The sequence below is a fragment of the Brienomyrus brachyistius genome, chromosome 7, assembly GCF_023856365.1.
Source record: "Brienomyrus brachyistius isolate T26 chromosome 7, BBRACH_0.4, whole genome shotgun sequence".
Classification (NCBI taxonomy): domain Eukaryota; kingdom Metazoa; phylum Chordata; class Actinopteri; order Osteoglossiformes; family Mormyridae; genus Brienomyrus; species Brienomyrus brachyistius.
In genome coordinates, this window is record NC_064539.1 from 17,059,523 (window position 1) to 17,085,584 (window position 26,062).

The 26,062-nt window shown below is 42.2% G+C and overlaps 1 protein-coding gene across 3 annotated transcripts in view; it reads left to right on the forward strand.

Annotated features, from left to right (window-relative positions):
• The window catches only part of kcnt1a (potassium sodium-activated channel subfamily T member 1a), a 72,471-nt gene that overhangs the window by 9,694 nt on the left and 36,715 nt on the right, over window positions 1-26,062 (forward strand). For all 3 annotated transcript variants that reach the window (XM_049019710.1, XM_049019711.1, XM_049019713.1), the window contains exons 4-6: window positions 23,488-23,567; window positions 24,884-24,974; window positions 25,942-25,998. In XM_049019710.1, coding sequence (XP_048875667.1) covers window positions 23,488-23,567; window positions 24,884-24,974; window positions 25,942-25,998 — 228 coding nt within the window. The remainder of the gene's footprint in view (window positions 1-23,487; window positions 23,568-24,883; window positions 24,975-25,941; window positions 25,999-26,062) is intronic.

Genomic DNA, 26,062 nt, shown 5'->3' on the forward strand with positions numbered 1-26,062 from the left:
AAGTGTAGAATCCATACCTAAACAATGTTGTTTTGGACACTTTATCAGTGATGTCCTCAGATATTTAGCCGGCTCTACGGCAGGGGTGTCAAACTCCAGTCCTGGAGGGCCAGAGCCCTGTGTAGCTTAGCTCTGTTCCGCCACAAATGGTTCAGCTCAAGAGCTGTGCTGTAATTAGCACAAGAAGCTGAATCAGGTGTGTTAAATGAGGGGAAACCAAAAACTGTGCAGGGCTCCGGCCCCCCAGGACTGGAGTTTGACACCCCTGCTCTAAGGTATTTCCCAGCTTGCAGCCAACAGAGGTGGTCTTGCGTGTTCAAACACAAACCATATATGTCACTGTGAGTTTCATCTTGGATTGCTTGGTGGAATGTGTGTGTCAGCAGTGCATTCAGCATAACATACATCTGCCCTTGACGTTTCCATTCATAATCACACTATGGGGCAAAACTGGTGCGTGAAAGTAGAACTGACATGGGCCTGAGAGGGAAGCTCAGAATCACCAGTTAACCTGAAACGTAACACCCCCCTCCCCACTCCGCCCCAGCCCCCGCATACAATAAACTTTAAAAATAGATACTTGTAGCCACAATCAAAGTGCAGCGCTTGAGGTGTCAGTCAGCAACAGTGCACTACCACACCACAAAAATAAACCAAAGGCTGAATGAACTGAAAAGAGGCGACTCATTAATGTGAGGGAGGTTCATAAACGGACCAGACCAACCACAGAGACTTCAGGTTGGACATCTTTTAGTTTGAAGTCCCTTAATAGCAGAAATTAAATGCATGTTCCATTGCATACAGGTATTGCAACATACAATAAGATGATTCGAAACATAACATGTTATCAACAATTACATCTACAGGTAATAACTCTGCCTTTCTACTCCCACGAGACGCTGAGATAATGAAAATCATCCCCAGTCCATATGGCCAGCATACCAGTATATCTGATACTAGACCTTCTCAGTTGGCTTTTGGATGACGTGCAAGTTGATACACTGATACAGCTGCTTGTTGAGTTTCAGATGTATTCCCAAAGTTTTTGTTTTTGGTGAGTGTTTTGGACCAATATGGCGGTTATAAAACCCATCCGAAACCAGGGGGCAGTCTTGTGGGAAGACGTAAAATTAATGGACTCACTCAATATGTGGAGCTGTTTTTCATTTTTCTGTTTTCCAGAAACTCAGTCCTGTATCGTTTGTATAACTACCCAGCTTGAAATGAATGATTGTTTCTCCCTTTTGTCACTTACACCGGACATCTTACATATTATATCTCATACATCAAGTTTAATATAAACATAATAATGGAGAAGTAATTCAAGATAATGAAGGGAAAATGTATTTTGTGTCTCTGGAGTGTTGGGCTTCCTTCCTAGCAAACAAATGGCAGGATGTTGCGGGCCGGTTTGCAGAAAATGGGCGGCCGTTGTCGTGCTCACGTACGGGAATGAATGCTGTTGGCATTGTACTGTTCTCCTTCACTTTCCCCGGTCACCCCCCGAGAGATCCATCCGCATCCAGCCATTGATTGTGTGCCGTCTGCGTGCCCCAGCCATTGTGTACGTGAGTGGTCAGTCATGCCTGGCCCTAAGGGAGCATGATAGCTAAGGAACAGTCATGATCCGTTCACCCTTCGAGAGATTCTTGACCCCATGAGACGTGAGAGAGGCAGGGCAGTTATTTTTTGCGACATTGGTATCTCCCCATTTCGTGAACGATACGTGTTTTTGTGCTTTTCTTACTCTCTGAGAACGTACATGTTGCAGCTGTAGACGTCAAGGATGTGAAGAATCGCTGTTTACTTCAGCCTTGTTACGTGGATGGAATAACAGCCTTTTCAGGTCGTGACAAAGGGTTCGGCTTTCCTCTCCGTTGCTGTGCGACTTTTCAGCATTTTTCTTTCTGCATTTTCTAATGCCGTAAGATTGGCTCACCTTTTTCTGAAATTAACGTAAGACTCTCGATGACAGTGCAGACTGAGTCACTGGTCCTTGACAGTTGGTGAGTGCTGACAGGGACTGACACAGAGGATGGAAGATGCGGCCCAGGAGTGATTGTGGTCTTTTATCACCATTCATCTCACCTCAAACTGCATCTGTTTGGCTGACAAAGCTGGAGGTTGAGGAGCACAAACGTCTCTTCCTGTTCTTTGTGATTCCCACCCGTATATAACTGTGATTTGTGTGTCGTTCAGATAGTACCCCCATTTTTCATAAAGTGTTTTGTGCATTTTTCCTCAGTGCGTTTTGGTTTTGAATTCAGTTCTTGCGTACTTTACTTTTTAAGAACCCCTTCTACCTAAGAAACGCGTCCTGCTTTATCAAAGACAGTAAATGTCTGACGGCGCATTGCAAGCGTACCGCGATACCGCCGTTTCTTTTTGCCGACCGCGAGTCACAAACAGCGCACTTCCGTAAATTTCTTTACATGAATAATATGCAGATAGCCTCAAGCACATCCCAGGCCGGTAAGCAGGCATCCCGCTGAAGTACAGACGCCCTGGGTCAAGTGTGCCTAGTCCAGACAGGCGGACTCGATTAGTCAGGATGGTGAGTGGGCGGCCACATTGTGAAGCAGACTCCTCCGCAGGGCAGTTAGGGTCCCCTGTGCGACGGGGACGGTGGAGAGGCAGAAAGCCCCTCTTTGAAGGCATGACTCACACCATGCACCCTCTATTTTTTTCCTTTCCTGAATTTCCAGCCTGTTGAATTTAATGTCATTGCTTACTTTGCAGGGTGGCATGGGGGTGGTTCGAATCTCCTCTATGGTTTCCTGTGTGGAGTTTGCATGTTGCTGTCGCGGGGTCCCTCCGGGTATTGTGGTTTCCCTCCGGGTATTATGGATTCCCTCCGGGTATTCTGGGTTCCCTCCGGGTATTCTGGTTTCCCTCCGGGTATTCTGGGTTCCCTCCGAGTATTCTGGGTTCCCTCCAGGTATTCTGGGTTCCCTCCGGGTATTCTGGGTTCCCTCCGAATATTCTGGTTTCCCTCCGGGTATTCTGGGTTCCCTCCGGGTATTATGGATTCCCCCAGAATTCCAAAAAGATGCTGAGGTTATTTGGAGTTACCAAATTGTCCATAGGTGTGCGTGTGTGACTGAAAGGTGTGTGTGTGCCCTGCGATGGGCTGGCGCCCCCCCCCCCCCCCCCATGGGTTATTACCTGCCGCACGCCTGCAGCCTCCAGGACAGGCTCCGGACCCCCCATGACACTGAATGGTATAAATCATTAAATCATTACAGAAAATTTATGGATGATTACTTTGCCCGCTTTTTATATTATTACACATCAAATATGTTTTTAAAAAAAAAACACCTGTGAGAATTTTACAAGTTAAGGCAACTGAACAATATGCTTCTATTCAAGATGAGGGAAAATAACAAATTATTTAATCATGTACAGTGTCGCTTAGGAGTGTCTAAATGAACCAATGGTGAAATACAATACTATTGTCCTACATCTTTTTAAAGAGGATCTGCATTTCACAGTGGAAGGACATTCACTTACTTTTGTTGCTTTATTCTAATCTTTGATTTGCTTCCGGCTTTTGTGTGACCAGATCTATGGAAGCTCTAAACTGCACTGTCATTCCTGAATTTTTAATTAAGAAGAGCTGCGAATGCAAGTTCCTGGCTGTCAGCTTTTAAATATTTCACGAGCAATGGTGAGACCCGTTCCCAAATCAGACTTAAATCAGAAATGTGATGGGATGGGATCTCAAATGTTATGGCACTCTGTTTAGCGGGTTATACAACTGCTGCAAGACAGTTGTAAACAATCGAGATAAATTGTGTGTACTAGTTCATACATTTGCCATGTAATGCCAGTAAGATGTTTTACAAATTAATATCTCCTAAGTACATACAGCAACAGTAATCATACAGCCAAGTCACACATCTGCTACGGGATGCACCTGATTTTATAACAGGATATTCACACTGAAATGATTTCAGGTCACTTTTTAGTACAGTTCCTTCTTTGATTCTAGTATCTTAACTAAGCTGCTTCCTGGGCAGGTAGCCAGTGTGCAGCCTGCTGGAAGCCAGTGTGCAGCCTGCTGGTAGCCAGTGTGCAGCCTGCTGGTAGCCAGTGTGCAGTCTGCTGGTAACCAGTGTGCAGTCTGCTGGTAACCAGTGTGCGATCTCCTTCCTTGGTCCGTGCTGGATCATGCAGTATCTTGTGATGTGGAGTGATGAGCTCTGCTTCTGCAGTGATCAGTGTAACATTTTGAGGGAATTCTGGAGACGTGAGGAGAGTTTATGGGGACAGACGGGCTGTGAGTGGAATGGAGGAATGGGGTTAGTGATCGGCTTCAACGCGTGAAGTTTGAGGGATAAAGATGTCAGTATACAACGGGACTGAGGGCTTTTTTCTCTTCATTCATTAAATGTAACATGTATTTAAGTGAGGAATCGATTGTGGTCCAGGTTAAATTGTTCGGTCTGGATGGGTCTGTAGGTGGCGAATGCTGCTATATCATATATTCTTAGCTATATCGAGTATTGCTAGCTATATTGAGTATTGTTAGCTATATCGAGTATTGCTAGCTATATCGAGTATTGTTAGCTATATCGAGTATTGTTAATTTATGCCTGGGAAAAATACATAGATATATGGTGACTGGTGGATATAGGTATGGTCAACATGGGCTGCCGCTCAGGGCCACATCTTGCTGGGGGAGGGACAGGGCGCCAATGACAAAGAAATGTGGTTCTGACATTTGCGATTGGTGTTCCATCGTGCATTTACACGTCACATCAATGTTGGGTCCCCGTCTTAGTCAGTTAACCATGTCGGCGTTGGTAACCAGCTAGGCAGGGTACCATTCAGAAGTACGAGATGGCGGGGGGTGATGGGGGGGAGGGGGGAGGCTGGGCTGACCTCAGGTCACTCCACTGGAAGCCTGAGGTAGGGGGAGGGGAGAAATCTATCGAACTGCAAATCTCTAACTTTGTGTAGAACTAGTGCAAATAGTAAAATCAGTCACACTCTGAAAATGCTTCTAAATAAACCACAATTCTGTCTCACAGACATATTCTTACTTTTTTTCCTGGTTTGAGTGAAATCGTTAAGAATAATATAAAGGCAGTTTATATTTATATTAACAGTGTTGGGGGATGGGTGATGTGTTGATGCTGGACAAAGGAATAAGAAAAGGTGTGAGAGAATCATGAGAGAGGTGAAGGTGCACAGCCGGTCCATCTCTCTCTCTGAGTGTAATATTATTCATGTGATGGAATGGGACAGAATCACCAGTGTGTCTGTTAGCCAATAGGGTAACAGTGTAATAATCTGATCCATTTAAAAAAAAAATATTTATATAAAACCGTTTTTTACTTCTTTTTGATATTTACAAATCTTATTTTGTATTTTGTAATTTTTATAGACACTGAGGAAGACATTGTCGAAACATGTCTATCTATCGGCTTTGGTAAATAATTAAAGGAAAAAATACCAGTCTGACTCTTCTTTGTTTGTCTCTTGTTAAAAGCAGGATAATCCTGAGTGGGACCACAACCTTGGTAGTTACTGCATGTGAACCACTTTGGTTGCTTAGCTGCAGCTACTGAAAATCTGAATAGAATCGGACTCCTGGGCACAGGCTTACCCTTTATTTTTATGTGTATATAGTTTATCGTTATTCATCTTTATTGTTCAAAATCACTTAATAAAAATCATAGTGCTAAGCGGAACTTTTCTTTATGTTGCCGGGGGGGAGATTGACACACATTTCTGAAGAGGGAGGAGATGAACAAACAATATAAGCTAGAACCAGCCCGGAGTATGATGTTGGACAGTCAAATGTAGTCAGAGTCATTATTAATGACATGATGACATCTCATTGACTCTTCTTGTTGCCTCTTTGCGTGGAGGATGCTGCCTATCAGCCTTGTTCTCAGGCAATATTATGGTCGTAATGTAATTTTACTCAATTCACCCATGAGGAAATGACTAGTGCATCCATTGTGTGCCGCTGGTGAACGCTGATCATTTAAAGCCCTCCTCACTCATTCCCTTCACCTCATTTTCCATCTCGCATGTAATTCCCAATAACGACTAAGGCCTACAGAGTTTAGCCGCCTGCTAGGCCAGTCCAGCCATTGGCTGCTTTCCCACTTAAGTCATTTCCTGGCCCCAGTGATCAATTTCATTACAGATTCCACCGACTGAAGGTAATAAATAATCCCGAAGTCGCCCGCAGGAAAGTTCTCCACACGGTTCATTAATTTCGGATGTAATTCAGCAGCACCTGTGTTATTTACAAAGAACAGGATTCGGCGGAACGTCGGTGAGCCGAGTGCGGCACTGGGGCTGCAGTCACAGAGCCTGAATCGTAATCGCCCCCTTTAACCCACTCATCATCCGCACCTTTTAATCACCGCCTGTGGGAGCTACAGCCTCTCAAAGGACGTATCTTTGAGCAGGATTTTCTGTGAAGTATTCGCAGGGAAAAAAAAGTCAAGTATGTGTATATTTCTGCTGACAGGAATAACGTTTTGGTGTGCAGAGTTTGCATGTCCTCCACCGTGTTGCGTAGGAATCCTCCAGGTTTCTCGCAGTCAAAAGACATGCATTTGGACTAATTTGCGGCTCTCGATTGCCCACAGTGTAGGTGTGTGTGCTGCGTGTATGAGCCTGGTGTCTCCCAGCCTAGTGCCTTGTGATCCCTGGGATAGGCTCCACCCCTCATGACCCTGAGCAGGATAAGCAGTTGAAAGATAAATGAAAAACTATTTACAATACTGCAGACAAGAAGTGGTTTTTTTACATCAAAAGCAGGCATACAGCATTGTAAAACAAAAGATGCGATGTAGCAGAAACGATTATGTTTGTTTTGTTTTGTGTTTATATTGATTTTAAACATATCATATTTAAAAATATAGATTTTCAACATTAGTGAAGTATTTTAGGAAGCTGAGCCAAAGCTGGAAATATTAATCTACTTTAAGAATAATCAATTTATTACTAGTGATAATTGTTTATTGATAAATGATTTATTTAAGAGGACTTTTGCAGCTTTATTCATAGTTCATTTTCAGATTGCAAAAAAGCGCAATTGTTGACTAGAATTGATTGGGGTCAAACCCATATGCAGACATAGAGACAGCTACTTACGATACTGTGGTCTCTCTTCTCCTGCCTGTCCAGCATTGACTGGCTATATTGGCTTTATTTGCATCCTCCTGGCAGGACGAAGCCATCGATAGAGTGGAGCTGTCTGGGGTAATGAGATCTGATGGGGCAGCATAAAATTTTAATGCCCTTAGACTACCCAGTTGCTGCTTGTCAGTCAACTCCTCCAACACACACAAACAAAAAATCCGAAAAGTCGAACGTGTTTCCGCTGAGCGAGTCAATCAGCCGCGGCATTCTGTGCTTTCGTTCGCTGTCGTCGCTGTTGTCGACCGTCTGGCAGCACCTGGCGCCGTCATTCCGCGTCCCGATTGGTTGGAAACCCAGAACGATGACTGTTATGTTTTGGTGGCTCAGTAACCCACCATCTGGTCCCTGGACTGCTGTGCTTTGTTTATTTCAGTCTTTTTCGTGTCAGTAGAGTGAATTAGCTGGAAATATGTGAAGTGGCTCTGTTCAATTATCAGTTATTAGCTGCTTGGGTTAACACTCTGGACAGAAGCCTTTTATTAATTTTCAAGGTGTTACTGATATATGTCTGAGTAAATATTTGTGTGCAAATGTAATCCTGTGTCTTTTTTATCAAATGCTGAGGCAGGTCATTGGTTTCAATATGACACTTGTTTTAATTAGATTTTTAAAATTCGAATATAAAACTGAAGATGCGACTCACAAGGCCGGTGACGGTCTGGCATCCCATCCTGACTGCACACCTGCCTTGTGTTTTAGGGATAGGCTGTGACCCGACACTGTACTGGTAAAATAAAAAGCACACAAGTACACATTCATGCAAAAGTAAGTACATTCAGTATGTGAATTCGGATGCAGCGAACAGGAAGCATCCATTTTCACAGCAGCTTAGTGCTCGGGTCCGAATGCTGAGCCCACGGGGGCTGCTGAGTCTTTGTTGCGAACCAGCTGCTGCGCTCACGCATCAGCACCAGTGTCCTGGGGGCTGTTATCCATTTTCATCAAGGCGTTCCAGTTACATCCAGTCCTCCGGGCTCATTTGCTACTGGCTTAATGGCGATGATGAGCTGAACAATTACAAAGAGCCTACAGCTAATTATGCATCGTGCTGCCTCGTCTGGTTCGCTTCAGTGTTTTTTTCTTAATAATGGGCAGGCGGCTAAGTCCTTCTTTCTCAGTGATAACAGGACAGGGCTTATAGTAAGATCACTTCAGAGTTGATCGTTTTGGTAACAGTTTCCTTGAGGGGGTACAAACACACCAATTACTTAATGCATTAATTAACCAGTAACTAAGTGTTAGTTATGTACTGATCCCATGTTCATTCATCATCAATCAATCATGACGGTTCATGTCATGCAGGAACTGATATTTGTTCATGATTCGTTTTCGAGTAGTAAGTGAGTAACTAAGTTATTTGTGCCTCCTCAAATGAACTGTTACCGGTGTTTTCTGTGAGATGATACTCTTTTGTATTAGTGCAGAGAAAAACTTTCTTTTTTAGTTGGAAGCTGTGGTGTTTTCAGAATTATTTTATTGTTCCTGTTTCATGTCTGTTTCTTCGTTTGAGTACAGGTTTATAACTTGTTAGAGCAGTGGTTCCCAAACTCGGTCCTCGGGACCCACTGCCCTGCTTGTTTTCCTGCTATCCCTGCTTGTTTTCCTGCTATCCCTGCCCCACACACAAGTCCCAGCTGTCTTTCAACTTCTGATTGGCTGAACACACCTGATCCAGGTAATCAGCAGTGTGTAGGGCAGGGATAGCTGGGAAACAAGCAGGGCAGTGGGGCCCGAGGACCGAGTTTGAGAAGCACTGTGTTACGTCAGGATGCGGATAAGCTTCACATTCTGGCCACACGAGGTCTCTGTATCCTAACCTACAAGCGGATGTCTGTCCACCGTCTCTCCATTTCTTCTCATTCCACGTTCTGCCGCGGTCATGTGATCTCGTTCTCATCCTTAGATCGTTTAGGTAGCATGAACGTGTCTCCTCTACCTGTAGTGACAGCTGAAGCATTCGTCAGCGTTGGAAAGTTTCAAGTTGTGAAGTCTTAACTTGCTACATTTTATATTCTTTTTAGAATCTTGACTTTCCTTCTCGGGCTCAAGCTATAAACCTTTGTTCACAGAGCAAATATATTTAAACAAATGTACATGTTCAATATTTAAGACGAGGATGACATGTTTAACAAGTTGGACTTCTTGGGAAGTGTCAAGCGACTGGAAGGATGCATGTAAGTGTCAGAATGAGAAATTGTTACTGAACCCGTGATCTATAGCAGACACCTCCACTTGGGTTGGAAGTGCCTGCTGAATAATAATATTAATAATGCTTACAAGACATACTTAGGAAACCAAAGCTGTTTAATTAGTTCAGTTTAAATGCGACATTTAGCGCAGTTTGAACAACTGTGGATATTTTAAGTGCAAAGAACCTTCAAATTCACAATCAGGGATGTGGAATGAAGCTGCTGCCGCGATTAATGAGAGCCATGCATCAATCTGCGTTTATTCCTGCTTGTGGTGATGTTGCTGTGGCAACACGGGGAGCCACACTGAGACGGGAGGCGAGAGTTCCACAAGAGATTAGCAGTTCACATTCTGGTTGTTTTACTAGCTTTTTTAATTGGCTGCTTTGGTGCTTTAATTTTAAGAGGATTGACGGCAATGAACCACAGAGTATTAACACACAAGGCCCCTTTGATTTTCATTGAGCTGTGATGTTTGGATAATAAAGCAGAGTATTATATTGAATAGCTGTAAGAAAATGAACCCTTAAAATCACATTCTCAGAGACTGAAAAACGTGTCAGGTTCCAAGCATTTTCAATTACGTTCATTTCATGTCTGCTTAATGAATTCTATTGGGTGTTAACATTGTTATATATTCCTGGCTTTCTGCAACGATTGGGCATTAATATGGATTGCAAAGGCATAATTGCATAGTCCAGTTTAATTGTATATTGTTGTAAAGAAATGACAGTTTATGACAAGATTATGACTGTAATATTGACAGATCATCTTCATTTCTGCATTAAAATATCCATCTTCCAGCTGTTTATTCGGGGGGGGTACCCAGACTCCCACTGGATGGGATGCCGTCAGAATAGCATTCTGCAACACAGTTACGGCGGCAACACAAAGAACAATATAAATATTCCTACAACCCTGACCTGAGTGAGAGAATTTGACTGGAAATTTACTAAGGAAATCAGGTGACCCAGTTCAAATAATGTAGTAGTACATCCTTATATAATGTGGTAATTAACCATTAAGTCACTTTTAGTAACATGCTGATCCCAACCAGTGATCAACAGAACAAACATAAACGACAAAAGAACAACAAAAATAATTTTTTAAATATCATAGCTCCCAAGTAAAAAAGAAAAGGTATCATCTTGCTAAAAACACCGATAACACATTACTTGTGGGGAAACAAATAATTTAGTTACTCACTTACTACTCAAGAACAAATCATGAACTGATATAGTTCCTGCATGAAATACATGAAGAGTCATGATTGATTAATGATGAACAAACATGGAATCAGTACGTAGCTAATGACGCTTACTGGTTAATTAATGTGTTAAGTAAGAGTGTACTGCTACATTACCTGTGCCATATATCTACACATCACGTTAGCTGCAAAGACCTTATGTTGCCACTACTTAGCAAGTGGATGCACACAAGGCACCTACATAATTAATATAGACTGTCACGAGGAATGCTTGTTATAAGGTAGTGGATCTGCAGGGTGTTACTGTAGGTCTGAATTTTTTAAGAAAAGCATTTTTTTTTTTTAATTCCAAAGAATGGTTTGACCTTGTGGCTGCTGACCGCTTGTTCCATTACGAACATGAACAGCCTTTGTTTAAGCACAGTATTCTGTTTGTATCAGGAGACTCGGCCAAAGGTCCCTTGAGATGCTGTTCAGGGATGACATGTTGCACAGAGCAGCCACTTCCCAGCTATTCGCTCAGTCGAGCAGCTGGCAGCCGCCCAAAGAGGCATTTCCCTTCACATTTTCATCCCTTTGCACCACAAAAAAAGGAAAAGAAAAATGAGCAGGATATCTGAACGTGTTCAGGATGTCTATCAGGATTCCTTTGGGCCGAAAGAGTGTTTGCCCTCTAAATCACTTGGTCATGGATTAAGAAACAGGTCTTTGTACAAAAGACGGGCATATAATGAGGCTGAAAAGAAAAAAACAAACTTAAAAATGGATTTGACTTTATTCGATTGGGTGAGGAAATTCAATTTCATTTTAATGTGATATTTCCACATTTCTCATTCCATTTCTTATGGATGAAAACCACAAAAGGATAGAGCGTATCTAAAAGACAGCATATACAGGAATAAAATCTTTAAGGTTAAGCAAATACTGTTATTTTCAAATGCACACATTTATAACAGAAATGTCTCCTAGTTCTGAGAGAGACTATATCATCCAGGTCTCAGTGCAGGTATTACAGGCTGCTTTGGATAAGCTCACACTGGTGATGAACGGAAATTTAATTAATATCAATTTGTGATGGAATTTATTTTTTAAAAGAATAAAATACTGCATAAGTAGTGAATATTATACACATAAACAAAATTGCTATATCACATCTCATTTAGCTACTTTGTATTAGAATTTGTTGCATATTTCTGGCTTCAGTAAATTTATTTCTAACTAATTTACCTGTAGTAATATATGAAAACAGTCCTGCACTACATGTTAGTCTACTGACCGATTTTCTGTGTTGATCTATTTTGTTACACGCACTTACTGTAATAGTATGTGCAAGTAAACAACAAACGTAAATTAAAATTTTCATCCATTCATTAAGCTGCATAATCAGCATTCAGTACTAAAATCCCATCGTTCTTAACACTTTTTTAAAAATAACAAAGTTGGAAATCTTAACACTGTCCGACTCACTCTCTTAAAGAAGAAGCATTGCAGAATTGCATTTTTTTCATTTACGTTTCGGCGATAAAATTAGTTTACATTAGATTACATTTGTCATAATAAAACACATTTGAATACCGAGTAACGTTTTTTGTAGGTACGCTATTAACATATCGAGAGAATCACGGAAGATTGGGACATGTTACCTTAAATACAGTGATCTCTTTCTGACATTGCCAACAACAGAGATCCCATGTGAAGTTATTACCGAGAAGCCTGTTCTCCTGTCTTTGGAAGGTAAATTGGTACTGTAGATCCGTTGGGATGTCACTGACCATCTGAGGTTCCATCAACGAAGTGACTTTCTACTTTAAGGAAAGCTGCCATTACGTTATTTGGTAAAGGACCTGAGATCGCTTACCAAAGGTCTAAGATTTATGGCTGGATTTAATACTAAGTCTTATCACCGAAAGATCCAGCTTTTGGGTGATGCCTTTAAGTCACACAGTCTCACAGAAGATTGCATCACATGCCAAGTCAGTCATTTTTTTTTACAGTCAACGATCTATTTTAATACCTCTGAGTAGCATCTATGTGCCATACCATTATTAATGCATGCATATTTTATCCTTACTAAGATTAATAAATAAAACATTAATATCGTCATCGTTATTGATGCTCTTAATTTAAGACTGATTCAAATAAATGACATTAAATTGTTACGTAATATGCTGGTACCCGGAATTTGCATTTGGATTAGGTGTTGCGTGGAGGCTAATCGGTGCACGTATTTTCTCATAGGGATGGACACCGGTGCCAGTATCATGCGGCGAAGTACGTATGAGAGCATGTGTGTGCGAGAGAGATGGATGGAGTGAGTGAGTTAGAGAGAGAGAGAGAGAGAGAGAGAGAGAGAGGGGGGGGGGGGTAGAGGGAAATTGTCTCATGCGTTTGGATAGTGCTGCGTTACATATTTCTATAACAGAGGAGAATACCGCCGGGAAAACGGGAAGTAACAGGTTATACAACAGAGACATGGAGATATAGCCGTAGAAATTGTAGAAACCCTCACTCTCGGAAAGAGACGCGGGCATGATGAGAGACGAGGTTCAAGGGAATTTAGTGGCGACATGGTCTAATCCCGTAATGCCTACCTGGAGGGTGGATTCCTTCAGCAGCGATGCAGGGCAAAGGTACCACATACCTACATATTGTTGCATGACCGGTGTGCCTCTGCAGCATCCACCACAAGTGTCTCTGGGCTGTTTGCGCTTGTTTTTATCAGCCACCTCATTAAAATAGCGAGTTTCCCCTTTGGCAATATTAACAGCTGTACCAACTCATATTTTGTTATATAATCGGGTACATTTTTTTGCTGCCTTCTTATCTAGACTCATTATTTATCATGAGATCATTTTATGCATGTAAATCCTGCATTTAAAAAAATCAGGCTTTCTCCTGAAGTACAAGTGATTTGCAATTCCGGCTGTTTATTGAGCGCCAGGAGCTCTTACTGCACACAAGGACACACGTGGGTTGGATGATCGTTGCAGGATGGCGAGCCGAAAATGCAGAGGCGTTTTATATTTTAACCCGGTTTTATGTCAAGCGTTTCTGTGTGATTCAGACCGGGAGGCGATCGGCACCAGTAACGTCGATCTCGTTGTCAGATCTGCAAAATGTTGCATATTTAATGCATATGGGCAATTTCAAAATTAGCTTCAATTTATTGACTTGAGTATTTTTATGATGATAAAGTTAACGCGCGCTATCGCGAATGTCCGTAGCGCTCCTTTTCTGTATATATTGTTGAGTTTCCACATAATATTGTTAACCTTATACTTAAAACTGAGCATGCGCCTTCTTTTTAGTCTAGATATGTATTTTGTAGATTATTCTGGAATGCAAACCACGAGGTAAAAAAAAATCTTTCCTTTTTGTAAATATGTAGTTCTCGGCCCTTGTTTTGTCTTTGGGCGATTAAGATTAATTAGGAGAGGATTCCCAGGTTTCAGATTCGCTGAATTCGCTGCTTTTCGGAACAGTTACAGTTTAATAACAAATTCCCCAACCATTTGGAGAGACCCTGATAACACGCGTTTTCTCTCTTTCTCCCACTGATTTGTGTTTGCCGCTATACATCAATGTTCTCGCAGATGTTTTTTTTTCCCCTCAGCATGAATTACCTCTGATTAGTTTAACTGAGTTTCAGATGTCTGTAGATACAACTCTGATATTATAAGTGATAATTGTACCTGTCAATTAATCATGCGACGGGTCACTCGGTTTAACGAGGCAGGCGAAGTTTATAGAGATTGAATGATAATCCAGAATGAATGGCATCATATACTGTATTTGTTTTTTCATTTGTCTGGTACCCATGACCTCCGTCCTCCTGTTGAGTGCAGGGAATCTGGACGCTGTGTCAGACAGCACGGAGCGTTGGGCTGAGGGATGCATGGCGTGCAAACTTCTGGGAAGCCAGAATATTACATAACATTTTCATGTCACCTGTTTGAATCGGTCTTAATTGAAGAAAAATCAGTAATGATGGTGACGTTATTAATGTTTTATTTATTAGTCTTATTAAGCATGTCAGTGTTCGGACTGCGGGAGGAGAATTCATGAGATGACAGGTGTGAGATAATGACGCTCCTCACTGAGCCACTGGCCAGGCTATACAATTAAGCAATTGGTGAATGTGCCTATGGGCGTCTGTATCAGGTGGAATAACTACTTGGGACTTCATTGTAACATACTGTGGATGGCAGTGCTAGAGTGCTGCATGAGGAGCTACTGTGAGGCCTCCTGGTGGAGGGTTTGCAGAGCACCCCTCTCACCTCCGGCGTGACAGACACCCAGGAAGGAGCAGCCTTTTTGCCTATTGCAGTGTTTCCAAACCTGGTCATCGAGGACCCCCCTTAGGTGGTCTGCTTTTTTTGCTCCCTATCAGCTCCTGGTAAAACGTGGACCGCTGGGAGTCCTCAAGAACTGGACTGAGAAACACTGGTCTATTGCATTAATATGTACAGCATACCTGTGAGCCAGGCAGCTGCTGCTGTTTCTCTCGGCTCAGCCAAAGTAGTGCCTCCTGCTGGCAGGGGTGGAAAGTTCAGGTTCAGAAAGTAAAAATCCAGACCAAGATTTTGTTCCAGCCAAGCAGTTGAGTACTGTGCTAATGTGACTATTTATACTCAACTGGTTGGTAGAAACAAAATCTTGGTCTGTATTTTTAATTGCTAATTCTGAACTTTCCAGCTCTACCTTCTGGTTCTCCAGCTGATCGAGAGCTGTCCTTCAGCACCACTCAGCTGTGCAGAGGATGTGACCAATCAGAACGGGATTAGTCAGGATGGGGCCAATCAGGATGGAGCCAATCAGGATGGGGCCAACCATGAGTCAGCTTCGGACATGGATGTGTTGCCTCTGGTTGTTAAATGGAGCATTAATGGTGCTGATGTGTGCTAACAGTTAGGCATCTTCGCATCCCCCTTTTGGATCTTGTCAGTATTGCTATTCTGCTATTACTGAGCTTCGGTGTGTGCTGCTAATGTACTGTAGGTTGCACTCCAGTTTTTATGTAAATCTGGCTTAAATTGGTTGGCGCTAAGAATGTGCAGTATCTAAAGATAGGTAGAGGCTATGATTCGTTTTGCTCTGAAATGAGTTGGATTCTCCTGCAACAACGGTGAGAACCATTTATTTCAAACTCACAGTGCTCTGTCAATATGCTAAATCGATTTAGCCAGAAAGATCTAGAGCCAGGTATTTTTTTAAACATGATGCACAGGAATGCTCCCTCTCTCTCTCTCTCTCTCTCTCGCACGGGGATGGCTGCTTGTGCTGTCACGCCAGTTGGACAGAGAGTCTGCTAGGGGCTTGGAGCTCTGCCCATGTTATTGGCAGAGGTGTACTGGGCACCAGGAGACCCTCCATTTATGGACTGAAGCTGGGTCATTTTCAGGGCTGCCAGTACCTCGGTCTCTGGAACCATGGTGAAAAATCACACCATCCCAGCTCCGTGTAGCTATGGGAAATGTAGTCATGAAAATCAAGCAGGAATTCAGGTCCCCATAACAGAGAAGCATGCCTGGAACTACAAATCCCACACTTCCATAAATTTACTGCAGCGATGTACTGTAAGAAACATTGTGAGCTTTCAAACCTGTAAATTAGAGGAGCAAGATCAAGAATCTGGATTGTTGTAATTAAGTTTTGTTAAATTACTATGAATGCACATATGGTGACAGTTAAATGCCATTTGCTCCTCTGTACAGTACAGGCATTTTCCTATCCACCTCACATGTGGTCTTTTGTGGTCCTCAGACACGCTCTAAGTGAGACAACTCACTCTACACTCTACACAGTACACTCTACATAGTATACTCTACACAGTACACTCTACACAGTACACTCTACACAGTACACTCTACACAGTACACTCTACACAGTACACTCAAGTGCCAATAAGGTTTCCTGGCATGAAGGTGAAAGTCAGGCAAAAAAACAACAAAAATAAGGAAGGTGCAATACATTGATGAGAGAAAGATTTTAATTCTGGGCTGTGTTCTGCATATTTTACAGTCTGTTTTTCTTCCCAAGTGGCATCCAATAATTACGTGATCACACACTATGCCTAGTGAATAATACCTGGATTTTTCTTTTTGTCAAAATTATTGCTGTATTTGCATTCCATCATAGCTAGCGACAAAGCTGTTTATAAATATTTGTTCTTCAGTTTCATAATAGGAAGTAGTTAATGCAAAATTAAATTAGTATGTAAGTAATGATAATGAGTATTTAGGTAATGCTAGGTATGGATGTCATGACCTAACACATTTTTTCCTTAGCATGTAAAAATATTGATAGCATTTGTCTCTTTACTTATTGTGGTTTTGTAGGACTTTCGTGAGGCGTTAAATAATAGCTGTTCCATTTCCGTTTAATGTCTATGAGTTTCAAAGCACATGCATGTAATGATTTTTAGCATTCTTGCTAATGTTTTTGAGTATTACACAGCCAGTCGACGTCTGATGGGTTAAGTCTCCTCTCGCATGATTTAAAGCAGAGGGGTAGAACTGGTTGACAGTGATTCTTGAGGGACCCAAGTGCCTCGTCTTATATAAACAGCAGGAGCAAAGTGGACCTGCCTTGTGTAAAGCTCAGTATTTATGCCACTGCAAACAGGGGGGTCTTTTTACACCGGTGACGTCCACTTTTGTTGCACAAGCGGCCAGCTGAAATACAGCTTCAGAGATGAGATTGATTTTGAGAAGTCAACAAGTGAGTGTGCACTCACGGCTCTGCTCTCTGAAATGTCCAGTAGTACCTCAGAGCCCCATCTCCTCTGCTGTCTCCATGCTCTAAATTCTGCTGCTGTGTTTTACATGCAGAATGGCTCTTGAAAACAACCAACAGAACCTCCTAGCCCGTTGAAAGCATTGCCCTGCTCACCTACCTGCCTGTATCTACCTGAACCCCCCACCGAGGCAGGACCATACGCTGTACAAATTTCCCCACCCTTGGACGTTAAACATTTGCAGTGATTTTATTCCACATCCGTGGATGGGCCAATTAGCAGAATATTACCCGCCTGAAATGAAGAAGAGCTGTCATTAGTGCTGGGGAATCGGATCCGGCGTAATGGCTTTGCTGGTCAGCTTTATTGTAACCACAGTCTTAGTCTTTTCCATACTGGGTTTTGCTGTATTAACAATACTTCCCATATTGACCATACTGGTTTTCTTGGTCCTCTGGTTGGATGATATATGCCTTTTACTAGGCAGTGTGGGTTTTGTACTGTCCTCGATGCCTTCAGCTGTTTATCTATTGTTTGTGTACGAAAGAAGTAACAAAAGGATTTATTGGCTGAGCAGCAGTCAACTTTACATTTTCTGCAGATATAGCAGATAAAACAGTTTTTAGTCAGTGCTTGACGTAAGCTCAGAAAAACAGGCAGTGCTCTTCACGCATATCTTTACCTAGGGCCCATCCTGCCAGTGAGTATTAGAACTACTGCACAATATTATCCCCTTAGCCGTAAGATTAATCTAAATTAATTTAACAGAGGCAGTGTGAAAAATGCTTCTTTTAAAAAAGGATGTTCGATGGTGTAAGGGTGCAGTTCGAACTGAAACTCATCACGGCCATTAGGCCTTTGCCTGGGGATACGCAGATGGGGGGGGGGGGTCTTAATGGAATGTATCTGTCCTGTGTCTGGGTGAGCAGCAGCCCATGTGTTTCCTGCCGCAGTGTTTTAGGGCAGCACAAGCACCAACCAGTGGCCAATAATTATGAGGGCCATCATAACGCGGAAGCCTGTTGTGTTTACGTGCATGGCTTTGCGGTTCGAGAGGATGATGAGCGGTCACAGATAGCGATGTACTGTACCTGCGAATGAGCTGCTGTTGTCCAGGCAACAGGCCCCGCTAGTCACGGCGAGGAGCTTTTGGACGGGGAGACGCGAATGTAGCGGCTCCGCACACAGCCCACGGACGCCGAACGCAAGATGCCCAGTGTGAGGAACCGACACTGCTGACATGTTTCTGTTCCATATTTAGCCACAGACTCCATTTTTTTGTCACGTATCGACAAAGAAAATCATGTCAGCAAATTGCTTCGTATCTGTCTACCGAGGTTTTATCTGATGGGTGTGACTTAGCAGGCTCAAAATAATAAATGATGATTTTATGAGGCATATATATCACTGGGGACTCAGATGATGGACAGTGAGAAACAGCTTCATGTATATTCAGAAATCAGTTCTGCAGCTATGAGATATTCTTCTAATTCATTTGTTTTGAAGACACTCCTTGGAAGCCTCTGATGCTTTAAAAAGCAAACAGAATCTCATCCATTTTTGTGGATTGTGGTCATGGTGGCTGCACTGTAGTTTAAGCCAAACCAAGACTCTACCGCAACCTCAGTTTGAATGAAACAGGTAAAACTACACTGGCAAGTTTCACACTGTAACCTTTTAACCATCCATCCAACCATCTGCCTGTCCACACATAAGAACATAAGAAATGTACAAACGAGAGGAGGCCATTCGGCCCATGAAGCTCGCTTGGGGAGAACTGCAGGATGGTGTATCAGCGATATCGGTAATGAGCTAAATTGCATTCTTTGCTCTGCTAAAATATCAAGGAGGTATGAAAACAAGTTCAAGCAGTACAAGTAATCTAATTAAATATCTAAAAACTAAGCATAAGAAAAGAGTAAGAAAGCAATTGCCACCGGCAGTGCCACATGACCCCCCACCCTCGTGCAGTGACAGTAACAGAAGCTGATGAGGCGCCAAAAGTGATGAACCCCTTTGGATGGTTTTAGACCCTCAGAATGTTTTTATATCATAAGTTACAATGAAATCTGCTGGTCTGATCCCTCATTTTCCACAGAGGCTATTAAAGGAAGATTTCAGCGAAACTATTCTGAGCTTTAATCAACAGTCAACTTCCCTACTGGGCTTGGTGTGGCTGCTGTGTGTTAATTTACATACCATAAAAAATTACCATGCCAGTGCCACTCCAGTCTTCTGAGCCCAGAGCCTTTGCACTTTGCTATTCTATTTGCTGGTTTCTTTCGCCTGTGAAAAAAGGCCTTTTTACTACGTGGGCTGAAGTAAAGCATCTGTTTATTCGCCAGGGCTCATTATTGTACAAACCTCTCTGTGCTGCAAAGCAGATTAGCGAATTACAAATTAACACTGACAACAGAATTATTCTTGCATTGCAGATCAAACTGCAGCGGATGATTAATTACCTTGCTCTTTACTCATTTTCTGTTTGCCAGTGAATTTTTTGTCAGGAAGCTTGTTGGCTTTTATGAAATAATACAGATGTGCTTTAATTCTCTGATTATATTATCTGCTCTCAAAGGCAGTCAGCCTGCTCTCCAAACTTACCACATCCTTCAGAATCTAAGCTCAAAGTCATACTTACCGGTAATGTTAAAAGCTGAACCGACGCAGAGCTAAACCACGATCATTTCAAAGCAGAGAAGCAATTAGAAGTAAAGGTAGCAGGGAAATGGAGATGAAAGTCATGTCACAGAGAACTGCAGAATGGGAGAAGCATTATTTCTTTATACAGTGAATGAGTTCCAGGATGGTCCAATAGACAGGTGAAGCAGACTGGGGAAAGGTAACCTGCTGGGTCAATGGTGCACATTGGTCCCTGAATCGGGGGGGTGGGTGGGCTGGTAAACGTAACACTTAATGAGTTGCTGCTTCAGCAGATATTTATTAGCAGAGTAGGCTAATGGCTGGAGGCTCGCAGGAGGGTGTGGCACGCTGCTGCCTCCCACCCCTCAGACCTGGCTTCAGGTCTCTGCCATGGCTCTCGGTGTCCCGCGTTTGCACGTTCTCCTTGCGTGCACTTGGGGTTCCTCTGGCTCTCCCCACATATCTATATATATATTAAAGCGGCTGGAGGCCTATGGCTATTCAGTGTTTATTATAGGGCAGTCCCCCCACCCTTTTCAGCAAATCTCTGGGGGTTTGGAGATAGTGGGGATGTGGGGTACCTGCGGAGTGGGTAAACAGGGAAGTGGCAGACTCTGCACCATATATATACTTGGGAACATTAATTGTCACTTGTTTATTTTTTGGTTCTGTTGCATCGTGTTCCTTTTCGTGAGTTTGCCGTGGGCTCCGGCCATACAGGGTCCATTAAAGGGCTCTTTTGTGTAAATACTGTATATGCGAGTGTGTGCCCTGCACTGGGCTGGCCCCCAGGAATTTCTTGGAAAATACCTGACTGATAGTTCTGACTGCAAAGTGTTTTAAGAAGTAAGGAGCCTGTTCAGTGTCTCCGTGTTTGGCTTGTGTTAATGACCCCGTCTGCCTTGGTCAGGGCCTCGCATGCCGGCTAAGGGCTCTGCATCTGTGCAGTGTGATGGACAGTGGAGCTGCACTCTTCACTGCAGAGTAATTGTTCGGTTCTCTGCTTGTCTGTCATGTCAGAGTCTGGTTGGTGGTTTTCCTACTTTCTAAGCTGCTCTTGCTTAACTGTAACGGTCAGAAATAGTCCATTTTTAGACGTCCCCCACCTGAATCATTTATTTAAACACCCTGTTTTTCCAGTAAACACATATGTCCACCCAGGTCTCGTAACTGCGTATGAAGGGTCATGGTGAAGCAGGTGAAGGAGGCTCCAGGACAGTCATTTCACATAAACCACATGCCTTTAGTGTTGGGGGGGAAATCTGAGACAGTCCATCCAAACCTGGGGATGTAAGCAAAGTTCACACACAAAAATGGCATCAGCACAAATATGCTGGACAAAGCATTCCTTGGATACAACATTAACTAAACCACAGTTTACTTCAGTTCAGTTTATTTTTTACAGTTTACTTTTATATAGCACCTTTCAAAACACAGAGAATTGTGTGTGGCAGTGCTTTACTGCTTCATTTGCACCAACAATCATATGTGTAAAGAATAAAGCCATTAAAAACAGACTGGGATTTTTCGTAAGTATGTGTGTGCTTCAAGATTCGGTGAGGCTGAAGAGAAACAAGGTAGGCGAATGTAGAACGCAAGTAAAAGGCGGAATTTACAAATGGCAGCAGATTGAGGCTGGATTTAGAAATGGAGTTAGAGGGATTTCCTCAGAGGGCAGTACTGCTGCACTCTCTGTGTCAGGCTCAGAGGTAAAACACAGGTTTTTTAGAGTAAATGAGGAAAGACTTCCCCATATCTGAATTTGTCCAGGAGAAATATTAGCAGGCAAAGGTAACTTATTCATCGCTATCCTGTAGACATCTCACAGTACTGTAGATGTTTTCCTAGCATGGTTCCAACCCTGCAGGCTCTGGACCGCATGTGGTCTGCAGTGTCCATCAGAACCATCAAGAAATGCCTTGAGGTCCATCTGTTCCAGGAAAACGCCAAGCATCCTCTTGCTGTTACTGACACTTCTTGGCTCACTCTCTTACTGATTGTACTGTTAATGGATTCCCTTGGTACTACTGGACACTCTGCTCCTGTGTTTCACACTAGGAATCTCACAGGTGATGTTTATGTGTTATAGCCTTCCTGTATAGCAGTGTGTGTACAGCTCGTGTTTCCTCAGTTATCTTGCACGTCTTACTGGTTGCTCACTGTCAGCTTGACCATCCCTTTTCCATAACTGTGTATCCGCTGCAGGGTTTAAGGTGTAAAAGTTAAATGAAATAAGTGAGTTGTCCTTTATGCGAAGCAGAACTCATTCGAGAAAAAAAAAGCACATTGTTATTTCACATGGGGTTAATGTTAACTGCATAGAACCTTTAATGCAATCTGATCTGATACCAGCACTTGCATGTAAAGTTTTCTAGGAAAAACAATGAGTGTTTTTGCCTCAATCGCATGATGATGGAGGGAGTCACAGCGCATAGCAGGACATACTATCAGATGCTTTGTGCTATGCGGCCATTTTAGGAGCTATGGTCTAATGTCAAAAAGCTACCGTAACATCAATATAACAATAAAATAAATATGGTACTTACTGTATGCAAGGGCGCTAGATATGAATATTAAGGACAATGTACATTTACGTTACATGTATTTAACAGAGCTTTTATCCACAATGACGTACAATAAGGCAGATAGTACATTACAGTGCGATAAAAGGTGTCCTAACAATGTTCGGCATTCACAAAGTAGCCACGTTTTATAACTATAGATATTTTTATCTAGTAGTTATTCTTCTTTTGAACTGCTGGATACTATTTAGCCAAACAGACATTTTGTTGTGTGTTTTAGCACAAAACAACCTGTGCGGGTGACCTGCATTGTTTTATTCACTTGACTTTGTTTGTACTTTCGAAAGCACAGTATGTAGTTATGAGTAAAATTGCTGTTCTTTTTTGCCTTTTCTAAGCAATTATTCTTTTTGGAGATGCATAGTTTATTTTTTTTTGTTTTCCAGAGGATATACTTTTTTGAAAATGGGTCAAAGTCAGCAAGTAAGGAAAACAAAGACAATAAGTATCTAACAAATGTAATATTTTTAGTTTACAAACATTTGTCATGTACAGATCATGCTAACTAGACTCCTCACAGCAAATTTTTCACACAACAAAATCAATAAATCACCTTGTAAGTCATCAGATTTACAGATTTATAAAATGTCAGTAGGTCTGTGATGTTTCATAATGCATGATACATTTCCATATCTCATAAATAGCTCTTTCTTTCGGATAAATCCTTCCGATTCTCAACAAGGATTTAACATCAAATCAGTAGCAACTGCTAATGCCTGAACGGTCTTATTTTTTCCAGTTTCCGTAGAATGGATATGCGTCCTGTCCAGTATGTCCCCTCCCCACATGTCCTGTTCTGCCTGCATAGACTTGATTCTTTTGATTTTGATAGCTGCTCTATCCTGTCATTTGAAGTACTGACTGCTGAGTGGTAACTTATCACTTGTTGCAGCAATTTCCTGAAGTATCTAGTGTAAAGTGTCTAACCGCTTCTTGACCTCTTGAGCGTGTCTCCTTCCTCAGGGTGCAGGTGGAGTTTTACGTGAATGAGAACACCTTTAAGGAGAGGCTGAAACTCTTCTTCATCAAGAACCAAAGATCAAGTGAGTCAAAGTGACCTTAAGGTTTAAGGCTGTTCTCTGATGTCAGATAAAGAGTTCAGTGTAGTTCTGATGTTAACAGCAAGAATCCCTGCTGGTCTGATGTTAAGCTTGGTGCTGAAACTGCTTCAGTGGGGCATCTAACTATAGAGATGGTGAAACCGTAATCTACGAGTCACTTAGAATAAAAGCCTTTGCTATGTAAAATAATCTGTGTAACGGGAACAATGGGACGCCTTCGCATTCTCTGGGAAGAGTGCAAACAAGGAGGCATTGAGCTTGATAATGCATGTTACTGAATTACTGTGCACTTTTCCATGAACTGTTAATCACTTCAGCGTAATATATTTTGCCAAGACGTGCCATCAAAGAGTCATTTTTCACTTATCCTCCATAGCACATTAAAACTGTAGCATACCGAATGTTTACTTCACAATCAACAATTTGCACGTTCCGTTTACGATAAATATTGTTGTCTGTAACGGCCCTTAGACATGTCGACCGAATTGTTTCAGGACATTCCCCAGAGGTCATAACTCTGCATATGTGATGCTGCTGTTGTCCTGCATACTTTAAGTAGAACATTATACCCGTTTTGTAACTCAGCAGACATTCACCCGAAAACAGTGCCTGTGTCAGTCTGAGCTTAAAATGATGTAAACAGGTGATTAATGATCACACTAAGTTTGTAATGGAGCTGAATAATTTTCTGCCATGTCCTTCACTGTGCACATTACCCTGTAAGAATGCTTTCCTTTAAGAATAATCAGTGAGCATGCTTATAAACATTAAACTGACTGCCCTTTGAATGAGCTGAATGTTCCAATATAGGAAGTTCAGGAAGTATTTCTAAGCAAATAACATTATATCAACATGTTGTATTACTGAGTGACCTGAAACAATCTTGCATTCCTACTTAAAAGTGCTTCTTGCTGCTTTCCTGCCGTACTGTCATTTCCTAATGTGAGCTTAATGGTCTTTGATTAGATCTCCACCGGCAATCCAGCCCATTAGAGCAGTTATTGTATTGCACATCCTTTGGGAAATCAGTGACGACAAAAACGTTGACCGGCCAGCAAAAAATCTACAGCGCAGCCTAAAATCATTAATGAATTAATAGGATTTTTCTCTGCATCACTTTGGAAATGTTTGGTGGATGGTTGTCTATCAGTATACTAATTTACATGGGGATCTGCGATGTATGCACCTTTCAGATTACGCTTTTATTACTATGCATAAATGTGTATTAATGTAGCGCAATCAACCTTTATATCATGCCGCACACCAATGTCCCACATGGATGCTCTTTCACCTGGCAGGTCTCAGAATCCGGATCTTCAACTTTTGCCTGAAGCTGCTGTCATGTCTCCTCTATATTGTGAGGGTCATGGATGAACCTGAAGCCGAGAGGTGAGCTTCTGTTTCTTTTTGCCCCACAAGTAACGTCAACATCATTGCAAAGAGATTGAATAGCGAGCGCATATTAACCTTGCGAAACAAACAGCATTAGGACTGATTGTCAGTTATAGCATGTCTAACCGGTAAATGTTCCTAGTCCACATTGATTGGCGGTCGATTGCTGCTTGTAGGAACATATATGCGAATGCTCCTCAACTTACGATGCATTTATGAACCATCATAAGCTGAAAACACCGTAAGCTCAATAGGAATATGATGGGACATGCTTGAGTGTTCAGTAGACGTAATGAGCTTTGGTTAAACACAAGAAAAGAAATAGGGTTCAATGCATCGTTAACCACTATATGAGATGTTTATGCTTGCGATCGCTACAGAGAAGAGAAGCGTGACTGAGTGGATGCTGCCACCATCCAGCATCAATAGAAAATATCGTGCAGCATATCGCTAGCCTGGCAATAGATCAAAATTCAAAGTCTGATGGTTACTGAATGTGTATCACTGTCGCGCCGTCCGTCATAAAGTCAATCCATTATGAAGCAAGGAGTATCTGTATTTGCTTTTTGACGTATGCCCAATTACCTAAGAATTATTTTTGCCAGTCAGATATTATTAAGGTGTCTCTTCTATACTTTACAACAGGGCAAAGGCAGATGACTCATGAGGAGCTATATCTGTGAGCCAAAATTTGAGAAAACGATTTGGTTTTATGATTTTACAAAAACCAGACAATAATTCAAAAAGAATTTGAATATGATTTGTTGTGGCGATTTCTTTGATTGAGGGCCAGTATTGTTTTAACCTCAGAAAGTAATTTTAAGGGGCTTGAGGTTGATGTGGTGGCTAAGCGGAAGATTTTCACGCAGCTCGTGACCGGGGAGGCTCTCGAGGTTTGTGACAAAAGTCATCCTGAGTATTGCCAACATGACATGTGGTTCTTCCTCATTTTTTCTGGGTTCAGTGTGGACTCCAGTGCGGGCTCTCCGAGGAACAACACGGACTTTGAAAAGATCAGCTGGTAAGGGCGTTTGCCGGGGGGATCCTTTCCACTGGGACAGTGACTAGACACTGCACTCACTGCA